We start from the raw sequence: 24,137 nt of genomic DNA on the forward strand, positions 1-24,137 counted from the left end.
GATTCTTAGGGATGATAGATACGCCCACCCACAAGGTTGCAGTAGGTAGACGTCGGATAAACCGGCATCCACGGTAGCCCCTTTACCTAAGGGGAAGGCTATGGCAGGGATGGCGGGCCACTCCTTCCTGTGGCCACACTGCCCCTCTCCGTGCCAGGCGCATGGTGGGTGAGGTCCCAGAGAAGGTCCAGAGGCAGCAAGGATGGACGTGGTGGCAGAGGGAGGTTGGAGCATCTCAGAGGTGGAGAGGTGGTCGGCAAGTGGCCCCTAGCAGTCGTGACAGCTTTCCCACCGTATACAATACCTCTTGCTTTTCTCTCTCTCTCTTTTCTCTCTCCCTCTTCCCTGTCTCTCCTGCCCTCCCATTCCCTCCTCCTCTCTCCTACCTATGTCTTAGGCCTGCCAGTGGTCCCCGCGGGCTTTGTTTCACCCCACTGGTGGCACACAGGGCCGAAGAGGCTGCCGATCCCTGGTATAACACCGCCTGGCTGGGTCGGTTTGGGTACACTTCTTCAGGAGGCAGCAGGAACGGACTAGCCTGGCTCCTCAAGGCCCCTTCCGGCCCTAAGATTCAAAGACAAATGATGTGGAAAGATCTAGATTAGCACTTGTACCCTTTGCACTTAAGGTCCTCTGTAAGAGGGAGTTAATTGTCTAGTAGGCTCCTGTGTAAGTACCGATCTTCACCCGCTTTGCACCCAGGATTTCTGCAGGCTGTGCAACGCAGCTGGTGCCACCAGAGGGCGAAATTCCTCAGTAATGGATTCAAAATGCTGAGGGTCAGAAACTTGAGGTGGTGGGGGGCTTGTTCTGATCATATCCCATTTCCCAGTTCCTCACAATGTTAGAGCTGAAAGGGACTGGTTTGAGAAAGCATCTGCTGCAACCTCCTCACATTGGCAGATAAGAAAACTGAGGTCCAGAGTGGGCCTTTGTTGCCCAAGGTCACACAGCAGGTCAGCGGCAATGCCGGGCCTTGGCGTCCCAATCTTTTGACTCTCAGTCCAGTGCTCCACCCACGGTGCCAGCGCGGCTGTCCAGGAAGGCAGGGAGTGGCTCTTCTGATGCCCATGCCCTTGGCCAAGCAGAGCAGGCAGGAACCTGGGCCTTAACTACCCAGGGATGCCGCAGGCCCCGGACAGAATTGCCTTCCCGGGCTGGCTAGTCTCCCTCTTGAAAGTTTACATGTTTCAACCCCCAAATGGGTGCTTCCTAAAACAAAGCTTTTTAAGGGCAGACATCTATGAGAAACATATATACATAAATTCAACACAAAGCAGCCTTGCCCCCGGATGGAGGGCCAGCGCCTGACCTGTCAACCTTTCTTTTTCAAGCTGTACATGGTGCGGACCATGCTCGAGTCGCTCATCGCAGACAAGAGCGGCTCCAAGAAGACCCTGCGGAGCAGCCTCGACGGCCCCATCGTCCTGGCCATCGAGGACTTCCACAAACAGTCCTTCTTCTTCACGCACCTGCTCAACATCAGCGGTGCGCCCCGGGGTCTGGGGAGGCGAGGGCATGCCCTGGGCCCAGAGCCACTAAGCTGCCAGGCCAGAAGTGGCAGAGACGTGGTCACTGACCCCAAGTGGCACGTTTTGCCACCAAGGAAGAAACGCACACTTTCCGGCAGACTCTAGGAGCTAGAAAAGGCCAGGCCCAGTCCAGCTGTTCTGACTTAGCTGGAAATGTTTGTCTGGTAGACACCTGTGGCCAGTCTGTCGTGAAGTCCTTAGTAGAGCGATACGCACAGACACACCTAGGACTAGGTCAGCATTTTGCATCTAAGCAGCAGCCTAGGTTAATGCTCATTGTTAGCAAAGGAGGCTTGTGGGCTGCACCCCAATCCTGTGTCCCCCAATCCTCCTCTCCTGTTAGTAGGATGCATGTGCAGGTGCAACAGGGCCGAGTAGAGGGACAGTAGCATCCCAGGGTCATGGGAGTGGTACCACATCTGTTGGTACTGAAGAGAGATCTTAACCGATAGCCCCAAGTTCTTCATAGAGAGCAGCCTAGAAAGGGCCTTCAAGGCCTCTGAGCAGTGAGTTCAGAATTATCACGTACAAGGGGTCACGGAGCTGAAGTCCAGTTAAAAGCGGACACCTGGAGATCTGTCTTGACACTTTGCATAGCAAGAGGTTTCGGAATGGCTCTGTAGGGGGTGATGGAAATTGTGGGAGTACCAAAAGCTCTAAAATATCACCACCCCCTCCCCCATGCACTGTCACTGCCCCTGAAGCTTTGCAAACCCTGTCTTCTAAATAGATGTTGGCCTGGCATTCAAGTTCAGGAGAGCAAGATCTACCAATCAAGTCATCCTTACAAAGACCTACTGTGTACTCAGCACAGTCATGAGAATAACAATAAAAATTCATAAAAACAATGAGCTCTCAGACGCTTTGGTGCTTCCTCTGTAACCCAAGTCCCTTTCTCTTGTGCTTTCCAGAAGCCCTGCAGCAGTGCTGTGACCTCTCCCAGCTCTGGTTCCGAGAATTCTTCTTGGAGTTGACCATGGGCCGGCGAATCCAGTTTCCTATTGAGATGTCCATGCCCTGGATCCTAACAGACCATATCCTGGAAACCAAAGAACCTTCCATGATGGAGTAAGACACAGGACTGGGCCAGCAAGGGGGTTCCAGGGGTGCAGGTGGAGGCTTGGTTGCCAGCGAGCTGTTTTTCCCAGAATTTTTCAGATAAGGCGTTGTGCCCGGTCAAGGTCACACTAGATTTGACTCACTCACCCTTGCAGATAGGTTCAGAAGTCCACCAGCCCATCTGTCAGTCTCCTAACAGTCATGCTGGGAAATTACCGTCTCTGGGGATCAGGAAGCTAAATCATTTTTCCCCAGGCCCTGGATTGTTAGCATCATGGACTTTGGGTTCTATGGGCAGATTGCTGGGAACAGAGTGCTGACAGGTTCTCTTTTCTCGTCTCTGACCTTCCTCATCTTCCGCCCAAGTGTCCTATCTGCCGAGCAGACACAAGTCTGCCTGCCGTAAGGAATCATTAGTAAGCTGCTGGCCGTTGTTTCCTCTTCAGGTATGTCCTTTACCCTCTGGACCTGTACAACGACAGCGCCTACTATGCTCTGACCAAGTTCAAAAAGCAGTTCCTGTACGACGAGATCGAGGCTGAGGCAAGTGGGGGCTTCTCCCTGTGCTCCTGGAGTCTTGTTCCTAGAAGCTGCACTTTAACAGTCTTTAGCTGTGGGCACCGAGTGGGATGTCTTAGTCCATTCAAGTTGTAACAGAATATCACAGACTGGTGGCTTATAAACAACAGATGTTTATTTCTCACTGTTCTGGAGGCTGGACATCCGAGATCAGGGTGCCAGCATGGTTGGGTAAGGCCAGTCTTCGGGGTCACAGACTTCTCACTGCGTCCTCACGAGGTGGAAGGGGCAAGGGAGCGCTTGGGGTCTTTTCTATAAGGGCACTAATCCCAGTCATGAGGGCTTCACCCTCATGACCTAATCAGCCCAAAAGGCCCCACCTCCTAATACCATCACCCTTGGGGGTTAAGATCTCAACATATGAATTTGGGGGGGACCATAGCATAGGATCAAAGACTTGTTCCAGAGAGTGTTCTTTATATACATCGTGATCGTCCAAAATGACCTAGAGCAGGATGATGGCCTTTCTTTTTCAGATGTTTAAGGGATGGCAAATGTTAGGACTGCTTGGGTAAAATTAATTTTTCACTGGTTCTTTTATGCCTTGATTGCTTGACTAATAATGACAGCAGTAATACACCTATCAGTTATTATATATTTATCACTTGCCAGGCACAGTGCTAAGCACTATATAAACATTTCAAATCATCTTTATAACCATTTAAAGATGTCTGTGTTACTGTCTATTTAACGGGTAATAAATCTGAGACTTCAGGTGGTCAAGTGCCATTACCCCAAGGTCACAGAGTCTCTGTCTAATACTGACAGGACTGAAATAGTAATCCTCTCAACTGTTAAGGTATTTACTAGAGAGTCACTCAATGGCTTTATTTCTGTAATGGTCAGGATAAGCTAGGTTGTGATGCAGTAACAACCAAACCCACATTCTTAGTAGCTTGAAACCAAAGGTTTATTTGTCCATTATGGGTTGGCTGAGGGCTCTGTTCCATGTAGTCTTCAATCTGGGACCCATCTAAAAGATTTGCTAGTTGCCATGGCAGTGGGAAGAGTTAGAGTGAATCACACTCTAATGTTTAAAGCTTCTACCCAAAGGTCACACGTGTCATTGGTCAAAGCAAGTCACACAGCTATACCTTCTTTCAGAGAGGAGTTAGGAAGTACAGCCCTACTATGGGATAGCAAGGAACAGAAACATGAGATCAAAGGCACTAATGACTTAGTTTTGCCTTCTGGAAAATGAAATGATAGTCTCTGTTCTACTTAAGTATGTGGGGTTATATAAACATAGAATGAGGCCCATTAGGTAAAATTGTCATATAAATATAAGCCATTCTTATTTATAAAGGAAACACATGAATGTTTTAGGGTATGCAGTATCACCAAATTCATTTGTAAGTTTATGTCTTCCAAAAGAAAGCTAATAGAGAGGCTGCCTTGTTTCTAGATCCTCTCATTCCTGTGGGAGTTGAAATGCAATGCGAACCTCTCCTCTGTGTCTCCAGCCCCCTTTCTCTTCCCACCCCCAAACCCTGTTCCACACCACGAAGGACCTCATGTATATGTATGGGATACCCAAGCTTTGGCTACCATCTTGCCCCAAAACAATGGCCCCTTGGCCAGCCCTCGGGGTGCACAGAAACCCAGGAAAAAGAGCACACATGGCCTGGAAAGGGCCTGGGCCATTTGGGCAAACATACTCAAAGCTGGTTTTAGAAGAGGATCATGGGGTACGAGTGGGCACCCCCCCACCTGGACCCTGCAGGCTCTTTGCCTGGAGGAGGCCCAGTGCCCTTGAAGTTTTCTTTGAATTAAGAGCCTTATAGAGCTGAGAATTCGGTAAGAAAGAATCAAAGATTAACCACCTAAATATGATCTGTGTCCTTTGATGTTATTCTGCCACGCTGCTTCTCCCACAGCGCGTCTCTTTGAAATTGCACCCTGGGCCACTTCCTGCCCTTGCCATGTGGGGGGATTGGGTCCTCTGTGTCTGATGTGAACTTTCTTCCCACCCGAGCATCACCAATGTGATGAAACATCAGTGGCAAGACAGTCCCTTGTTCATTGCAAATCAAAGATTTTTAAGCAATATATGTTTTTCAATGTTTAAATTTCTAATGACCATCTACTTTTTTATTTGCAAAGCAAGGTTAAGTACAATGAAAGGAAAAGACAAGAAAGTCTATCGTGAGAGGTGGCCAGGGGAGGCGGACATGTGTAATTACAGGATATGAAGACCTGTCTGTTGAGTTCCCCCTGGGCAGGCCCCTTGGAACATCAAGGAGGGGACCTAGGGGAGGGAGGTCCCTCAACAGCTTTTTGAACTTTGCCTTCTCTGTGCCTCACTGAGGACAAGGGGACCAGATTTCCCAAGGTTAACTTGGCCATAGAATCTTTTTTTCTTTTTCCTTCAAAGTCTCTCGCCCCACAGCACGCTTTAGGCAGTCCTACCCAACTGCCCTCTTTCAGTTGCCTGGTTTCTGTGATGAAGCTGGACAGACCCCGCTGACGTTTCCTGCTTCCTCTTCGCCAGGTGAACCTGTGCTTTGATCAGTTCGTCTACAAGCTGGCAGACCAGATCTTTGCTTACTACAAAGCCATGGCCGGCAGGTAGGAGAGCCTGGGGTTTGCTGGTGCAAAACCTCCCTTCTTTAGCACAGAGGGGAACCTAAGTGATTCCATGGGCCTGAACTGGGTGCTAGAATATAGGAGAGGAAAATAGACCGATATGGTGCTGGACCTCCTGGGGAAGACAGACATTGGTAAAAACTAATGAGCCCAGCCGGAGCGGCTCAGTTGGTTGAACGTTTTCCTGTGCACCAAAGGGTTGCCAGCTCAATTCCCAGTCAGAGCACATACCTGGGTTGTGGGTTTGATCCCCAGTTGGGGTGCCTATGGAAGGCAGTCGATTGATGTCTCTCTCTTTTTTTTCTCTCTCTTTTATGAATGGAAAGGTCATGGGAATATATGACCTTGACACCTGAACTAGTCTTTGGGGTGAGAAACTGGAAAAACTATCCTGAAAAAGGAACATTTGAGTTCCTTTCTGAAGGTGACAGGAGTTAAGTAGACCTAGGTGAAGGAGGGCACAGGAAAATATAGGGAAAAGGAAGTACCTGTGCAAAGTCCCTGTGGCAGAAGCATAGTAATCATAGCCAGGTACTGCATGATGTCCCTTATATGTGGAATCTGGAAAACTTAAACACACAAACAGTACAAAAACAGAAACAAATTCATAGACACAGAGAACAAACTAATGGTTGCCAGAGGGAAGGGGTGGATGGATGGGTGAAAAGGGTCAAGTTTACTAAGAGGTACAGACTTCCAGTTATAAAATAAATAAGCCACAGAGACGTAGCGTACAGCACAGGGAATATAGTCAATAATATCGTAACAGCTCCGTATGCTGATACAATTGTTAGACTTACCACGATGATCATTTCTGAAGGGATATAAATGTCAGATCACTCTGTTGTACACCTGAAACTAATGTGTTGTATGTATTACTTGAAAAGTTAAAAAAATAACAACAGCATGCCTGCCTCTTAGGGCTAACGTGAATTAGTACATGTGAAGGTCTCCACAGGTCACAGGAGGGAGAGGATGGGCCAGAGCAGTGCTGTCCATTAGAAATATGATGCAGTTCTCCCTGGCCTGTGCAGCTCGGTTGGTTAGGCATCCTCCTGTGCACCGAAAGGTTGCTGGTCAGGGCATGTGCCCAGGTTTCAATCTCGATCCCTGGTAGGGAGCATGCAAGAGGCAGCCCATCGATGTTTTCCTCTCACATCAATGTTTCTCTCTCTCTCCCCCTTCTTCTCTCTCTCTAAAACACGTCAATAAAAATCTTTTAAGAAAAAGAAATGTAATGCAATTATACATGTGAGTCACAAATGTAATTTTAAAAATTTTAGTTGCCATATTTAAAAAAAGAAAAATAAACAGGTGAAATTAATTTTAACAATATATTTTATGTACTATGTAATCCAATATATCTAAAACACTATAATTTCAACATGGAACAATGAAAAATTATTAACGAGATAGTTGTGTGTGTTTTTTCTAAGTCTTCAAAATCTAGTATGTATTTTTAATACTCATAATGCATCTCCACTCGGACCCACCGCATTTCAGGTGCCCTGTAGGCTCATTAGTGGGTGGCTGGTCTCTTTACTGGAGATTGTGTCACTGTCCTGCTTATTGACTTCCTTTCAATAACTTCCAGTTACATCTAGAGAACATCTCACCTGTTTCCTGTGGCTTATGTAGCCCCACATGGTCTGGCCCCTGGACTAACTTTATAAATTCATTTTTGCACCACAATCTTCACCATGCCCTGCCTTTATTCACACTGGCCACCTTTCCTTTTCTCAAACATTGCAAGCTCACTGTGCCTGAGAGGTTCATCCCCCAGATCTGGCCATTTTTCACACTGAGGTCTCTGTCCAACAAAACCTGTCCAGAGAGGCTTTCTCTGACCTCCTAACACCAAATCGTCCTGTGTTATTATTTTCAGAGCACCTATTAATCTGCAGTCTGTGCCTCAGTATGAAAGGAAATAATGGTGTATCTAACTCATAGGATTGCTGTGAGATTAAAAGTGACAGGTGCGTGAGTGTGTGCACACCTGATAAATAATAAATACCATGCAGACGTATACTATTTAATATTATTTTATCCCTCTGCTTTTTTTTTTTAGTGTCAGTCTCTCTTCACTAGAACATAGGCTTCAGGAGGGCAGGAACTTTGTATTCCTAGGACTTAAAATGTTTCCTATTGGGGGCATTCTGTCCCAAGAAAGGGTCTGGAATATGCCAGGCATGCACTCGTTTCTTTTTTTTTAGGTTAGCTTCTTTTTTTCCTGGTAAATGAATAAAAAAGTAAAGCAGCTCAACCTCTGTGCTACTGATCTTTAACTTAGAAATTCTGTTTCACATATTGAGCTCTTGTGGTTGAAAAGAAATTTAAAGTAGTTTGCTCTGGAACAGAAAAGAAGTTATATTTAAAATATATACAAGAGTGCTTCATGAGTAGATCCTATGGTCTGAAACAGACGTGGCTGGCAGTTGCAGACTGTCCACTGTCATGTTGGCTGGTCTCTTATTTAACTTTCATCCCTTCCAGCGTCCTGTTGGACAAACGTTTTAGAGCCGAATGTAAGAACTACGGAGTCATCATTCCTTACCCGCCGTCCAACCGCTACGAAACGCTGCTGAAGCAGAGGCACGTCCAGGTAATAGTGAAAGGAAGCCAGTGGCGCTGGGTCGGGCAGGGGAGAGTAGCTGGGACGTTGACATGGAGATCAGAAGTCAGTACTGTGTTGTCTGCCCTGCATACTGTCCTGTGTGGACTTCTAAGCGTAGGTGTAACACAGCCTCAGAGCGTATAAACCCTGGAAAGGCATCGAGCTTCCTCTGGTTCAAGCTCTAGGCTTCCCAGCTCGCCTGCAGCTCACGTCGGGAGCAGTGGCCACCGAAGCCTTTGTCTTCCCAGCATGAGCTGCAGCCCACTTCCTTTCACCGGGGCTGCTGCTCAGAAATGGGTACATCTGTCCCGCCCAGGCTCAGATGCTGGCTCGAGTGAAGGCGAGCCCCGGGGCCTTTGGAAAGAAGCATGTCAGGCTAAATTAAACCCGGGGTAGAAATGATGGTTTGTTTTCGAGGAGTTAGTTTCAGTTAGCATTGGACCCCAGGTGTAGAGGAAATGCTTTCAAGAGCTCAGAAACATATTCGTGCTAAAAAAAACATTAACGGAACCAGGCAGACAGAGTAAGAGCTGCCCCAGCAGACTGCTCCCTTCTCTTACGCCCTGCTGGCAACCCAGAGGTGTTGAAATGGCCTTTGTGCTGTGGCCTCTGCGTGCTGACCGTGTGGTCCACGGTGTTTGTGGAAAAGACTCAGGTGAAGGAGAGCAGAGCCTCCACTAAGAGGATGCTCTAGAGGAAGAGGAAAATGGTTGCCTTGGAATCCCTGGACATTCCCGTTGCTATGAGAAATCCAAGGGAAATGGAGACTTATAAGAGGAAAAAGAACATTTTCATCTCTGCTAACAGCAGGGGCTCGACCCCTTCCATCGGCCTCTCAGAAAACTATGACTGTCACAAATGCAGCCAGAATTAGCCACAGGGCATTCAATACCAAGGACTTTATGTGTGCAGAAGATGGCTTTAAAAGGGCCCTAGTCAGCTGGTAGAAAATTCACCCCAGAAGACTAGTAGAAAAAAATTAAACAGTTAAGAGTAATCCTTGGGCACCTAGCGAAGTGCAGTGCACACAACAGGTAGTCAGTAAATGGTTATTGCTCTCTGCGTAGCATCTGCAATAATGCCCATGTGTTCCCCAGCAGAAGTTACTACAAGCTGCGTTTTCCACTCTGTAACCAGCCCTTCGTGCTCTTTCACGTTCATCCCCACAAAGGCACACCACAGGCCCTTGCTGAGGGGCGGCTCGTCCCGGTGACTGTAAATTGGGGCGCAGCAGGTTCCGGAAGAACCTCAGGGCTCAGTTTAGGGTGTCAGCATGGCCCGGGATGCGAGCCTGTCCTCAGCCTCCTCCTACAGCCTGAATGAATTGTATTTTCCCTCAACATTTTATATCTCAAAACTTCAGGAAACTTGGAAGAGTAACACACTGAGCACATATATACTCTGTAGAGATGAGCTCATGGTTATTAACGTTTTACCACATTTACTTCACTTTCTCTCCCTCATGTGTATGTTTCTCTCTCTCACACAAATACAGTAACTATATAAAATATATTTATATATAAACATAAGTAATACGTGGAAATACTTATTTTTAAAGAATATACTTTTTTTCTTATCTGTTTGAGAGTAAGTTGCATATATCATGACACTTCACCCCTGAACACCTCAGCACCTAGCTCCTAAGATCAAGGACATTCTCTCCTAATCAGAATAAAAGTGTCATACTCAGGAAATCTAACAGTACTGTTTCTACAGAGTCCCCTTTTGTCCCAGTGCATTGCATTTAGGCGTCATGTGTCTGTGCAAACCTTACGTGACTCTCCTCTCTCCGTCTTCTCTCCAGCTCCTGGGTAGATCGATTGACCTGAACAGACTCATAACCCAGCGCATCTCTGCCGCCATGTACAAGTCCTTGGACCAGGCCATCAGCCGCTTTGAGAGTGAGGACCTCACCTCCATTGTGGTAAGAGACAGGGCGCTGGGATTCTAGCTGGACGTTGTGTGAGCCCAGTACTGGGCCAGTTAAAGAGAAGCAGTGAGTCTCTTTCCTATCTGAACAGAGCAGGAAAAATAGACTTCAGATGAGAATGATCTTACCCCCCTGATTGCCTGGAGAGGGAGTGGAGCAGGGTCTTGAAATCTCTGAGGAGGGCCAATGTGGGACACAGCTGCTGGCCCTTTAGCATCTACAGATCTGAGCAAGTAGGCGAGTGGTGCTGTGAAGCCAGAGAAGGTTGCAGAACAGGGTCAGCCTCATGGGTGTGCCGTAGCACCGAGGGGCTCTGTGCTGGCTTTGCTGCTCTGGTGTCGCCGCCTTAAAATTCTTAATAATTTTTTGACAAAAGGTCCCCACATTTTCATTTTGCCAGGAGACCTGCAAATTATATAAAGGTCCTGATGCACAAGCATGGACCTTCTCCCTTCTATGAAACAGCATTTGAACATCTCTGTTAACTTTCTCCAAGCATTAGAATAAACTTGATCGATCAGTCAGTCTTTAAGTGAATCAGAGGAAGACTTGAATCTTTAATGCTTTCAAAAGCAGGTGAGTAGGAGGGAGGGAAATAGAAAGTCACCATTAGATCACTACATGGATGCTAAAGTTAGTGGACAGAACCTTTTTTTTTAAAGTTTTTAAAAATTTTTTTTGTTTTTATTTTTTAAGAGAGAGGGGAAGGGAGAGGGAGAGAGTGAGAAACATGGATGTGAGAGAGGAACACCAATAGACTGCCTCCTGCACGCCCCCTACTGGGGATCGAGCCCGCAACCCGACATGTGCTCTGACCAGGAGCCGAACCAGCGACCTTGTGGTGTACGGGACAGTGCCCAACCCACTGAGCCACACCAGCTAGGGCAGTAAACACAACTTATGCAGAATATATCCTGATTCCTCTTATTAGAAGATTTCTCAGAGTAGCCAGATTCATGGAGACAGAAAGGGGAATGGTAGTTTCAGGAAAGGAGCGTTAGTGTTTAATGGGTATGGAGTTTCCATTGAGGAAAATTAAGAAGTTCTGGGGATGGATGGTAGTGATGGTTACAATGTGAAGGTATTTAATGCCACAGAACTGTACGTTAAAGAATGGTTAAAATGGTGAATTTCATGTTACGTATATTTTCCCACAATAAAAAAATTACTCCCTAAGTCCCACAATAATAAAATTACCCCCCAAAAAAAACTTTGGGAAGAAATGGGATACTTGCATAGTAATATCAAATGTTCTCCTTCCAGACATTTATTAACTCCAAATAGATGAGTAGCAAGTTCACAATGGGAAACTCGGAGGACACCCTCTTCACCAGGCATCAAAAGTTAGTATCACTGGTAGAAGTGAGACATAGTCATGTATCCCCTGATATATATTTTTCTGTAGTGTTTTTACCAAAATGCATACTCTCAATCTAATCATGAACAAAAGCACATAAACCCAATTCAAATGACATTCCCACCAAAAAAGAGCCAAGCAGAAGAACTCGGCTGTTTTCACTTTTGTGTAAGTCTAAAATTATTTCAAAATAAGAAGGTGGTGGTGTTTTTTAAACGGACGAAGTAGTTTAAAAAAAGTGATTAACCAGCCGGTGTGGCTCAGTTGGTTGGGCATCAGCCCATGCACCCAGAGGTCACGGGTTCAATTCCTAGTCAGGGCACATACCCTGGTTGCAGGTTCGATCCCAGGGGGCTTGCAGGAGGCAGCCAATCATTGTTTCTCTCTCTCTCCCTCTCACTTCTTCTCTCTCTCAAATCAATAAAAACATTTAAAAAAATAAAAAATTTTAAAAATCAAGAGACCTGTGCCATTGGGAAAAAAGTGATTAAGAAATAGGGCTCTAGAGTCAGAAAGACCTGAGGGCTCAGTCCAGACTCTGCCACTTACTAGCTAGGTGATCTTGACAAGTTATTTATCTTCTCTAAACCTGTTTTCCTACCTTCTCATGGAGAGAATATTAGAATTCACCTCATAGCGTTGTAATAACGATGAAATGAGATACTGTCTGGAAAGAGCTTTGCATAGTTAACCGCACTTAATAAATAATAGCCTGTGAAAAAAACAGATGAGAGAAACAGAAATTTGGAGCTGCAATGAAATGTTCTCCGGGTGAATTTTCAGCAACATTTCATAAGCAGACTTGACCCAGCTGCCCACTTAAGCCCTGGTCACTTGCTTTAAGTGGCTGTAATATAGCACACCTTCTTCTGGGAAGTCTATTTTAAGAAATAGATTTTTCTTTGTTTATGCCAAAATGTTAGCAGTGATTATCTCCAAACGGTGGGATTTTTTGTTTTCATCTTTTTTTGTTTATCTGTGTCTTCAGTTTTCTGGTAATGAATGAGCATATCTTATGGAAAAATTGGTTTGGGGTATTTGCGGGTGTCCATGGCCTTTCCCCAGCCCTTGAAAGGCACTGAATGTTCTTTGAGCTGAGAACAAAATGAAAACAAACAGTGAAAGCCTGTGTTTATCAGGTGAGAGCGATGGCCCCCAGGAGAATAGCCACTTCCCATGAAGCCCTTGAAGAAGAGGCCCCAGGGATGCTCCCTCCTCTGGGGTCAGGAGGCCTCCACTCACCTCTACTGAGAAGCTTCTGCCTCTTTTGAAAAACAAACCCACGAATGTGCTGCCCCCAGCCCTTCCCTCCACCTTGGACACTCCAGTCTGAGATGGGGAGGAGCCTGATGCCGAGCTGGGAGGGCTGCAGAGATTCCTTGCCAGCCACCGTTCTCCAACCCAGCTGGGTTAGAGATGCTCCAAGAGATCTGATGCTAAAGCTGAGAGCTGGCAGCCTGTTGTGTTCAGGCCGCAGAGCATACTTGAAATTTTGAGCCAACATTTTTTAAAAACATATATCTTTATTGATTTCACAGAGAGAGAGGGAGAGGGAGAGGGAGATAGAAATATCAATGATGAGTCATTGATTGGCTGCCTCCTGCTCGCCCCCGGCTGGGGATCGAGCCCACAACCCGGGCATGTGCCCTGACCCGGAATCGAACTGTGATCTCCTGGATCATAGGTCAGTGCTCAGCCACTGAGCCACGACTGCTGGGTGTAAGCCAACATTTAACATTTGGAAGAATTTGAATAAATGTGCAGATGCCCAGGCAGCACCAGACCAGTCTTCCCAAACACTAACAGTTGCTAGCCATTCCTGTCAGCTGGGCTGGGCTGCGTTTGGTTTGCCGCAAGCCCCCCTGGGACACTTCATTCATATATCTGACCTACCAGGTCTCATTGAACCAGAGATCGAGGTCCCCGATCTTCTCACCTCCCCGGGGCCACAGAGCTTGTAACAGTCACATGTGGCTGACACTTAAGCTTTCTGGTTGCCTTTGAAGAGCTCTTTCCACTATTTCACAGAAATTGCCCATTTTGGTTTTTATTTCCTTAGTAAACCAACATTACTGTGAAATGCTGATATCCTTGCTGAAGGTACCTGAACCACTAATGTGGTCTTTTAAGTCCCCTGCACCCTGATGCATTGAGCCCTGCGTCCCACGGCAGGGGCCCTCCTGATGGGAAGGCTGGAAGGACATGGCTGATGCAAGACCACAGCTGGGATTACATCACAACAAGACACCCCTGTACTGCTGCAGGGCAGGCAGAGTAGACCTCCCCTCCCAGCAGCCCCCACATCAACAGAGCTGAGAACTCTCCTTCGGTCTCTTGTCAACACCGACAGGCATTTGTGAGACTTAAAAACACAGAACATTAGGACAGCAGTTATTCCCTGGTTTCTTATCTGTAGCTATCTTCCCCATAGCAGGACCACTTGTTGATCTTAGAAATAAACTCATTAGTGTTTACTCCTTTTATTATTTTTTAATTTTTTTACCCATCCTAAGTGAATGGGAACAAAGATACAGTGCAGCTAGCTGGGCCCCAAGAGACCGAAGAGGAGAGCTGATCCTGTATTTCTGCCCTCATCTACTTCCCGGTGCGCAATGACTGGAATCTCAGTCTTCCAGCTGCCATTCCAGAATTGGAAGCCAGATTTTGACCTTCTTTTGAGAAATGGCAGGATCTGCCACCACTAAGCCCTGCTCCGATGCGGCAACAATCAGATGGAATTGATAGCAGCTCCTCCTTCCTCCAGGCAGGGGCGCCCTGATCTGCCACAGACAACCCAGCCCTGGGGCTCTCTCCTGCCTCACTTGTCTCACTTACCTGACCTGTCTGGCCCCTTCCACCATTTAAATTTGTAAGCTGTGATTCAATTCTGTGTCCCCAATTTAGGGCCACAGAATCTGAGTTTCAGAGTGGCAAAGCTCCAAGACTGGAAGCGTGGCCTGGGGCTTCCACCCGACCACACTGTGGACCCAACCAGGGTTAGGGGGACCTTGTGGCTGATGAGAACGGAATTGAGTCCCTGGTGTGGGGCTGTCTCCTGTGACCGTAGACACCGGAGTTCCATGTTCCAGACGTTAAGCTGGCCCCCTGGCTGCCCCAGCTCCTGGCTGCACTCTGGTGAACTGCCCTTCTGATGTTCATTTTGCTTTTATGTTTTAAAATCATCATTACTTTTCAGAAGGCTTTCTTAGCAATTGTTTCCTTATTCCAGGCAACTAGCTATGTCACTGGGGCCAAACGCACATGATTTGGAATCAGAAGACCTGGATTCACAGCCTAAGCCCTGTTATATATGTCCTGTGTGACCTCAGTTTTTCCCACTGTGAAACAGGAACAGTTGTCCCATCTCAAAAGAGGGCTTAACCACAACAGTGTGGGAGTGTCCTAAAGCATCACCATAGGGCTGCCTTCTGTCTTAGCAGGAGACTGTGCTCTGGTTCCTTTTAATAGCAATGTGTTTAGGGACTAAAGCAAGCCCAAAGGATTCCACTGTCCTTTTACTTCTCTGCAAATGCAGTGCCCTGTGGTGCCTGGGTAATATCCCCTCTGCTCCTGTTCTCTGCCCAAAGGTGGGATTCCAACAGTCAGGGCCCACAGCTCACTCAGGTCCTTGGTCATTGTGGGCCAGCAGCAGACTGCTTGCCCACAGCTGCAGTCTCTGCCACTGTGACCAACCCCTGTGTGACTGAGGGACCTACAGTAGAAGGAGGGGACATTCTGCTCCCAGCTATTTTCAAACTTTCTATAGGTGTTATACTTTGTTAAGAATATGGACTTTGGAGCCCAGCTTCCTGGGTTGGAGCCAAGGTACTTCACTTCCCAAAGCTTCTCATTTTCTGTATGTGCAGAGTAAGAACAGCAGTAGCATTGACTTTATGGGGTTTTTGTTTGTTTGGTTTTTGAGCATTAAATGAGTTAACACATATAAAGTGCTAAAAATACTGTTCGGCATGTACTAGGTTGACCATAGGAAATTACTCACATTCAATGGTGTTTGACCTAAAATATCAGTAGTTTCATGTGATCTGGCCTAATAGTAAGTGCCTAGTAGGATTGCTTAATGTAGGGCAGAGATGTAGCCTCTGGTGACAGCCAGTCGCAGCTTCCTTTTACTTTACTTGTGACACCGAGGGACAAGCTTTTTCTCACAAATGGAATGTGGAAAGCAAGCAGGCATGCTTTGTACCCAGAGGGGAGCAGACAGGCACTTGCGCGTGGTTTCTGGTCGCCTTCTTGGAAGGGGCCTGCAGACTTCCTCAGCCACATCTGGCACTTCCTTCCACTCCTCGGAACAGGGGAACATTTTCACAGCCACTGCCGGGGTCCTGGTCCCCACGTCGGCAGTTGGGAGGTTGTGTGAGGGGCTGTCGCCTACGTGACAGGAATGGGTAAGGGCAAGTGCTGCACACCTGTAAGGTATGTGAGTAAGTCTTCAGCAGCTGTGGTCTCTCTCGCCAGGAGCTGGAGTGGCTGCTGGAGATCAACCGGCTCACGCACCGGCTTCTGTGCAAGCACATGACCCTGGACAGCTTCGACGCCATGTTCCGGGAGGCCAACCACAACGTGTCCGCCCCCTACGGCCGCATCACCCTGCACGTCTTCTGGGAGCTGAACTTCGACTTCCTCCCCAACTACTGCTACAATGGATCCACCAACCGGTAAGGGAGTCCCTGTGCAGAGGGGGCTGGGGCAGGGTGGGACCCCGGGAAGCTGCCAGCAGCCTCCAAACTAGGCCCAGCACAGGGGTCAGCTCATCCCTGCAGCAGGCATCTCACTGAGCCCCTCCTGGGTGCAGGCTCTGGGTGCCAGAGGCTAACAGACCTTCCTGACTCTCGGAGCCTTCAGGCTACATCAAACAATCGCAAATTGATCAAACGATTTATCACACAATAAATATACAATAAGCAGTAAATGTGGAGATGGGAGAAAGCCCCCAGGGCCATGAAAGGGAACGACACCACCTGATGCAATCTGGGAAGTGAAGCAGCCCTCAAGAGAGGCTTCCTCCTCTGAGCAAGCATGCTTGAGTTGCAATGGGGGGGCTGAGTAGGCGTAAATAAAGCAAAAAGGCAGGAGAAGAGTATTCCAGGCAAAGTTTCTAAAGAGCCAAGAAGCTGGGAAGGGTGAAGCAGGTGGGATGGGGGATGTTGCCATGGAAGATACGGCCGGACACAGGAGGATGCAGGACCAGACTGTGTACTGCTTCACAAGCTATGTTAGAATCAAGTATTTATGAATCGTGGGAAGAGTTTAAGGAAGGGGAGCAACATGATCAGATGGTACTTTTGTGAGGACATCACATATGGGAATGCATGTGTGCAAACAGTCATACATGTGCAGAGCACACACATGCATGACCAAGTGGAACATGTCTCCTGCAGGTGCACACAGCCCTGGGCCAGGCACCCAGATGGAAACAAGACCCAATCCCTTATCCCCACAGAGGTTCAAAACCTGGTGGGAGAGGTGAGGGGCATTCACATACAAAATAAGTACTTAAGGATGAGCAAAGCCGTGCTTACAGGTCCTTAGTATCCTCAGGACTGGCATTAAATAAGCATGTGTTGAATGAATGGGAGGGCTGGGAGGAATCCACAGATGTTCCTGAACCCACCACTTAGCAAGAAGCACTTCCTGTTCTCTTAAGACTTGGGACCTTTAAACTTCTTGAGCAGAAGTCTACAAACCCTGGTCCACAAGCCACATCTAATTCCCAACTATTTTTGTACAGCCCATGAGCTAAGAATGGTACTGACGTTTTTAAATCTTTGGAGGAAGAAATCCAAAGGAGAATTATAATGTGGTGACAAGTGGAAATTATTTGAAATTCATAGGAACCGAGCCATAGTCATTCATTTACTATTGTTTACGGATGCTTTCATGTGACCGGCAGAGCTGAGGACTTGCGACAGGGACCATCTGGCTGGCAAAGCTGACAATGTTTGCCATCTGGGCCTTTACAGAAAGAGTTTGCAGAACCATGCTCTGGAGAAACCAACCTGGGGGTGGAGAGGTGGAGCCTTGGAGAAGGCCATTTTCAGGCCCAGCCCACTGTCCTGAGCACCCCCAGCCCCAAATCAAGCCTGTGAATCTGGACGGGGAGGAGGCCGTAGGTAAATGGGTATATGTCAGAGGACTTAGTACCTTTATAAGCAACCACCCAAGAAATGGTGTGGTTGCACCTAATCAAGAACAGCTCCCACTAGATCATGTTCCCTGAAGAATATCAGGACCCGTTAACTCCTGTCCCATCTCTTTGCTTCCCCTAGTTTTGTGCGGACTGCCATTCCTTTCACCCAAGAGCCCCAACGAGATAAGCCCGCCAACGTCCAGCCTTATTACCTCTACGGGTCCAAGGTGAGTCGTCCTGCCCATCCTACTTCTAAGAGGGCTAGTGAGCAAAAGCAAATAGAAAAGGGTCCCCTGAAGCAGAAAAGCAAGGAGTGGCGGTAAGGAGGCAGCAGTGAGAGCCAGGTGGAAACGACTGTGAGTTTATTCATCTTTATTTGTTCACAACTAGCAAGGATGGGGGTGAACTCAGACCAGGGGCTGGATCCTGTGCAGGAACTTCTCGGGGAGGCGAGCGGGGTAAGGCATGCACGGGGGTGTCTTGTCTTGGCGTTTCCTGTCGCCTCCTATTTCTTGGTTGACTCGTTGTGGTATCATCCTGTGATTCTGGGATTTGTGCTTTATAGATATAAGGGATTTGCAGACAGGAAGCAGCTGGAAAGGTGAAGCTTAGAGGGAAATCCAGTTGACCGGAGCTAGAACTGAGAAGCCCATCTTGGGTCTTGGCTGCTTTGTTCACGCTTATGCATCCTGATGCTAAGAAACTAAACATTCCCATGGGTGACTATTCAGTCCACTGCCATTCATTGAACAGACATATATTAAGCACCCACATTAGGCCAGACACTGGGCTTGATTTTACATGCTGGGGCTATATTACAGATTAAAACACACATCGCCTCTGCCCTCCTCAAGTTCCATTTCCACACCCATGGTGGTGGCAGGGGAACAGCGTTCAGAGTCTCCCTGTCACCACAACTTACCCTGGGGGGTTTTATGGAAGGACCAAAAAATTCCACTGAAACGGTGAAATGCGTCAACAACATCTAAAAAGCCAACATTTCTCTTTGTGATGGAATAAAATGGCCATGTATGACCCCATTTTCAGATAAAGTTAGTAGAGGAACTGACTGGATAAATATGGCATTGTTAGGAAAGGTAGTCCACTTGGTCTGGGAGCCCTAGATTAGGAAATGTGATGAACCAAGAGGAGTTCCCACCGGTCAGGCCTAAAGGTGGGGCTCAGAAGGTCTTAGGATGGTGCTGGGAGAGTGCAGGTGTCTTCTCCAGAGCAGCCAGTCTGATTCTCAAGTCAGGGGATGTCTACACACAGCATTGTAGATGGTTCACAGGCACGACATTAAATACTAGTGACTCACAAAGTAAAAACCCCTCCCTGTCACTTCTCTTTGAAACCTTGTTGATTATATCAAGGAGAAAGACTTAATGTTGGTGCTAATAGGTCTTTAATACTTCTCCAGTGCTTGCTAATCTCCCCTTTCATCAAAGATTAGAAAGCAGGCCTTAACCTTGGAGTCTTTAGTAGGCAATACATAGTGTCTATCAAATTTATTATTTTGTTTTCGTTCTGTTTATCCTTCTGTGCTGGTATTCATGTTTGGATTAATGTACAGCTACCTTTTAAAATAAGTTTAAGGTTAAAAAAATGAATCAATTTAAAAATATTTGCTAGTAATAGTAAAGACAGTGCATGGCTCAAAAAACAAAAATGATGTAGGAAGTGGTATGCAATTACCTGAAAGTTGGAAAGTGCTGTAGGGCCAGCCTTCTCCCACTTTCCAAAACAACCCCCCAATAGCAGAGGAGACTGGACTTCAGCCTGAAAGCTGACTGACAGCATAACTCAGAGAGCCCATCTTCAACCCCACGATTTACCTGAAGCACTATGTTTTATTTAAGTCATGCAAATTTCACTTTCTACATCATAATTTATTCATGTTTGTTTTAATGTTAAAATAATTTTCTAAATTTCTAACTGCGCCCACCCAAAGGACCCTCCTAAAAGACACCATGTTTCTTCTCCCTTAGCACAGCATAGGGGGGTGTCCCCAGCTTGAGGAGCTTAGTCACAGGGCAGTCACTGAACCCAGTGATCCTCAGGGACTCTAGCCTTGTGGGGAGACGTGGGTAATCTACAGACACATTTTACAAAGGAACTACTGTGTGGAGGGCTTTATGCTACAGGACGAGGGCTGCCTCCTCCCCACCTCTCACTCCTCAAAATGAGGCAGAATGGCAGGTTGGCCGCCACCCTCCCTCTGGGGGGCACCCTCGTCGGGGGCATCCTGGTCGGCTTCGGCTCCCGCTCTGGAATCCCTGCGTGGCATTTCCACCAGGGGCAGCCCCTGCAGGTCTTCCTCCCTCTGACCAAGAGCCGGGCCCTCCTCTGGCCACCTCACCAGCCCGTTGGCCTCCTCCATGTGGCCGGCCCTGTAAGACCAGCGAGGCTCATGGCAACGGATGCACCAGAACTGGAGGCAGATGAAAGCTAAGACGGCTGTGAAGCAGGCCAGCAGAATGGCCAGCAGGATCCACAGGGAGATGTGCGGGTCCACCAGGGAGCTCCCGGCAGCCAGCGGACTCTTATCCAGGGTGTGGAACATGGTGCAGTAGTGCCTGTGGGGGAAGGTAATCTTCTTGCAGCTGACACACAGGAAGTAGAAAGTGGAAGGGGCGAGGTGGTCTAGCACCACCGAGCTGATGGTTCGAGGCACCTTCTCCTCATGGTGGAAGCTGTAGCGAAGATAGCCAGAGAAGATGCTGTTCCAGTTGGGCCTGTACATAATATGGTAATAGTCCTCCAGGCAGGGCTCCGAGGACGACCAGGAAACGATGGCTCCCGAGTAGGACACGTTCCCAACCTCGATGTTCATCCTGATTCTGCAACCAGAATCAAAGTGAAGCATGACGTCCCCTTATTAAAGTATTTATTTATGATCATCATAGCCACTACTTATGGGGCATTCGAGATGGAGACTACTACTGCCCCCATTTTACAGACAAGAAAGTAGAGGCCAAGATCTTGGTGATGTTACTCAGCAAGGCATAGCTAAACAATGGCAGTTCAGAATTCCCAGTCAGGGCTCTCTCATGCCAAAGCTGGTGGCCTTCAGGCCTAGAAAAGATGGGCCCACATCCCCCGGCCCCATCCTGCCCAGGCTCAGGTCCTTTACGTACAACATTGCTCCCAACCCTTAAAAAAAGAAGACACAAAACAATGAAAGGAGGAATCAGAACAACCTCAGAATCCCTGCGTTAGTCACCACAGGTTTGTGACCTCCAAGCTAGGCAAGGCTTCACCTAAATTTCCCCTCTGGACCTCTCAGGTCCGCTCCAAGTGCTGGTAGCTTAGTCATCTAGAACATTCTGCCGCCCAGTTCTGTTGCCCACGATGAGAGATTTGTTTAGTCACTCGCTGGCAGCCGATTTCTCCCCAAAGCCTCCTCTCTTATTTTGTTTGTGTTTTTTTTAAAGCCAAAGGTACCCAGGAAATTCGTTTCGTGGGTCAATACAATCAGCTGCTAATACCAGCATGAGTGCTACTGTTTAATGCTACGGGTACCACGAATGTTAACACTGGTAATCACCACCAGCAGTTAGCAAGCCGTTGCCGTGTCACTGCTCATGACAGGCGTTCAGCCTACAATAACAAATTTCCTTTGTTCTTCATCACGCCCTCGGAGCTAGATCCCCATTTTACAGATGAGCAATCTGAGGTGACTCAGCTGCAAGAACCAGACTCAAAGCCACTTAACCGCTGGGTTTTCAAAGGCAGGGCTGCTGGGTTAGTGATAGAATGTTACTGCGAAATGAGATGCTGGTAGTAGGAGCCGTTGCTGTTTCTCCAGGCAAAGCAAACGAGCCCTCTTCACACTGGCAGGGCCCTGCTTGGGGGAGGGAGCACCATCTTCAAGCCTTTTCATTTCTCTTTAATTCCGTGTGTGTCCCCTTCACCGAATTTCCCCCGATCTAAAATTCCGAGCCAGCCATATTCAGCCTGTGCATGTTGATGTATAGGTCTCCCCCGGCTCTGTTCTCCGCTCCTCCTCTCACATGGAATACGGAAGGTTTTGTTTTAGATCGTAACGACGTAGTAAAACACAGTCGGATTTTAACCAGAATTGGATATTAAGCCAGGCTGACTTCTATTCCGAGCTGCCTGCTCTGCTCCCGGCCGCCCCCCCACCTTCTGTTTTCCTGCCCGTATTTCCTAGAGGAGGTGAGCTGCGGAAAGACGCGCAGCCTTGAGTGGTTTTTCAAGCCTCCCTTTCCTTCTCTGAGGATGACAGTGAACTAAAATGCTCAGGAGCAGGAGTTGTTCTTTCTACTCGGCTGGAAATTTCCTCCAGGAAAATGGGGAATGAAAGGGGTGAGACAGGTGTGCTTGGATCCCTCCAGGGAGGTCACTGTGAAGGAGACTGAATATTCGCACCCCTGCATCGGTGTCCTTCTCACACACCCCCATCCACACCCCCCAGCGCCCCACACATCCCTGTAAATGCACTTAATTCATTACTAAGGTTACAGAGGCAATGGCCTCGTAACACCCTCCCCTCAGGGGTGATCAGGAATCCCTTTCTTGTCCTGAATCCCCTCCTGTTTGCCTCCCCCTGCTGCTGGCTGTCTTTGCAGCCTGAGTTCCCCACAGCAGACATTTTTAAGAGCTTTCTGTCAAGATGCTAGCAACATCCTCAGCTGGTAGCACCCAGTCCGTCTCCCTTATTTATTTTTCTTCCTCTGCTTCTGTTTGGAAATCCCCCGTTTGTAGCTATTCACATTACCATTGCCTGGCCCGCCTCCAAGCAGAGTGTGAAAGGAAAAGCCACTTCCATTTCCAAGAAGAGCCGTTTATGTCCCTTACCTGATGCGTGTGCCGAGGATCTGGTTAGAAAGGATCTGGTTAGAGCATAGCCTTCAGAGGCAGAGTGGACCCAAGCTAAGGGAACGGTGCCTTCTCCCCTCCTCTGCTCTGGGCTCTCCTTGATGTCTCTCTCGCCACCGTCTGAGTAATCCCACTGCCGCCCCCAACGCTCACTCTATTCATTTCTTTAGATCAGCATCATTCACCATGGCAACCACAGGCATAAGTACGCAGGATGCTTTCAGGGCCAGTCTGGAAAGGCTTTTGCCAGTGAGAGGAGCTCTCGTTTATTGGGGGGGCGGTAGGGGGGGAAGGCAGACAGTCTGCTCCAAACTGATCCTGAGTGGTACTAATTCTTCTAAGGCTCCTATATTTTCTAATTGGCTCATTGTCATTTTTGGACAATGGTTTTGAATGCAAAGATGCCCTTCTCCATTATCCCACAACTAAAACAGTAATTTCATATATATATATATATAATAGATTTTTTTTTTTTTTTAGAATAGAAGGGAGAGGACGAGAGAGAGAAACATCCAATGTGAGAGTAAAACATCACTTGGCTGCCTCTTGCATGACCCCTACCGGGGATGGGGCCCACAACCCAGGCATGTGCTCTAACCAGGAATGGAACTGGCAACCTTTCAGTGCCCAGGACAATGCCCAACCAACTGAACCACACTGGCCAGGGCCCCCTAATACCTTTTTTTTTTAAATTTATCTTTATTGTTAAAACAGTAGTTTTATCCGCACCCCACTCCCACCTCTGTATTTTTTATTTTTTTTTTTAATTCTGGTCTCCTGTGGCACTACCTGGGCATATGACACTGGTCAAGAGTCTTTTATTCTCTGGGCCTCAGTTCCATCATCTGAAAAGCTGTGGGCATGGGATACATTGGGTGGCAGATAGAAGATATGAATACTACCCCTGTCTAGTCCTGAACCCTTGTCAAGCTTGTTAAACCATTATGGTACTAGTACTGGGTTGGTTTGAGTGTCCCCTCAAAATTCAGGTCCACATGGAACCTCTCAGAATGTGACCTTATTTGGAAATAGGGCCTTTATAGAATTAATTATTTACGAATCTCAAAATGATCTTATACTGGATTTAGAGGGAGTCCTAAATCCAGTGACTGGTGTCTTTATAACAAAAAGGAGAGGGAAATATACACACAGAGAGACATGAAGGGAAGAAGCCACGTAAAGACAGAGGCAGAGATTGAGTGATGCCATAAACCAAGGCGTTGGAAGGTTCAAGGAAGGATTCTCTCCTAGAGCCTTTGGAGGAAGCGTGGCCCTGCAGACCCCTTGATTTCAGGCTTCTGGCCTTCAGAACTGTGAGAGATGTGATATTTCTATTGTTTCAAGCCACCACATTTGTGGTCATTTGTTCCAGCAGCCCCAGGAAACTAATACAGCGCTCCTTCCATTAGGGCTCAGAAACAGAGCCTCGGGGTCCTTCTTAACACAAGCCTCGGAAGAAATTGCTTGTCCATCAATCATTTGGAGTTGAC

At 47.6% G+C, this 24,137-nt stretch overlaps 2 protein-coding genes across 5 annotated transcripts in view; one reads left to right on the forward strand and one right to left on the reverse strand.

The window, feature by feature from the left end:
* The window catches only part of CYFIP2 (cytoplasmic FMR1 interacting protein 2), a 101,084-nt gene that overhangs the window by 42,894 nt on the left and 34,053 nt on the right, over positions 1-24,137 (forward strand). For 2 of the 4 annotated variants that reach the window (XM_081136327.1, XM_081136328.1), the window contains exons 16-24: positions 398-472; positions 1,335-1,488; positions 2,444-2,600; positions 3,038-3,134; positions 5,662-5,738; positions 8,250-8,358; positions 10,175-10,294; positions 16,134-16,333; positions 17,945-18,032. In XM_081136327.1, the coding sequence (XP_080992453.1) occupies positions 398-472; positions 1,335-1,488; positions 2,444-2,600; positions 3,038-3,134; positions 5,662-5,738; positions 8,250-8,358; positions 10,175-10,294; positions 16,134-16,333; positions 17,945-18,032 (1,077 nt within the window). The remainder of the gene's footprint in view (positions 1-397; positions 473-1,334; positions 1,489-2,443; positions 2,601-3,037; positions 3,135-5,661; positions 5,739-8,249; positions 8,359-10,174; positions 10,295-16,133; positions 16,334-17,944; positions 18,033-24,137) is intronic. The other 2 variants (XM_081136329.1, XM_081136330.1) reach the window with 1 other exon arrangement.
* On the reverse strand, positions 18,145-22,813 carry FNDC9 (fibronectin type III domain containing 9). Its single transcript, XM_081135520.1, has 2 exons — positions 22,627-22,813; positions 18,145-20,645 (listed from the first exon to the last, which is right to left on the reverse strand). The coding sequence occupies exon 2, from the start codon at positions 20,636-20,638 to the stop codon at positions 19,976-19,978; it is 663 nt and encodes a 220-aa protein (XP_080991646.1). The 5' UTR covers positions 20,639-20,645; positions 22,627-22,813; the 3' UTR covers positions 18,145-19,975.

This window comes from Miniopterus schreibersii (assembly GCF_964146895.1).
Source record: "Miniopterus schreibersii genome assembly, chromosome: 4".
NCBI lineage: Eukaryota > Metazoa > Chordata > Mammalia > Chiroptera > Miniopteridae > Miniopterus > Miniopterus schreibersii.

Bases quoted from the DNA above. Each gene is read 5' to 3' on its own strand.
- FNDC9 (XM_081135520.1), bottom strand. From the start codon at position 20,638: ATGAACATCGAGGTTGGGAACGTGTCCTACTCGGGAGCCATCGTTTCC.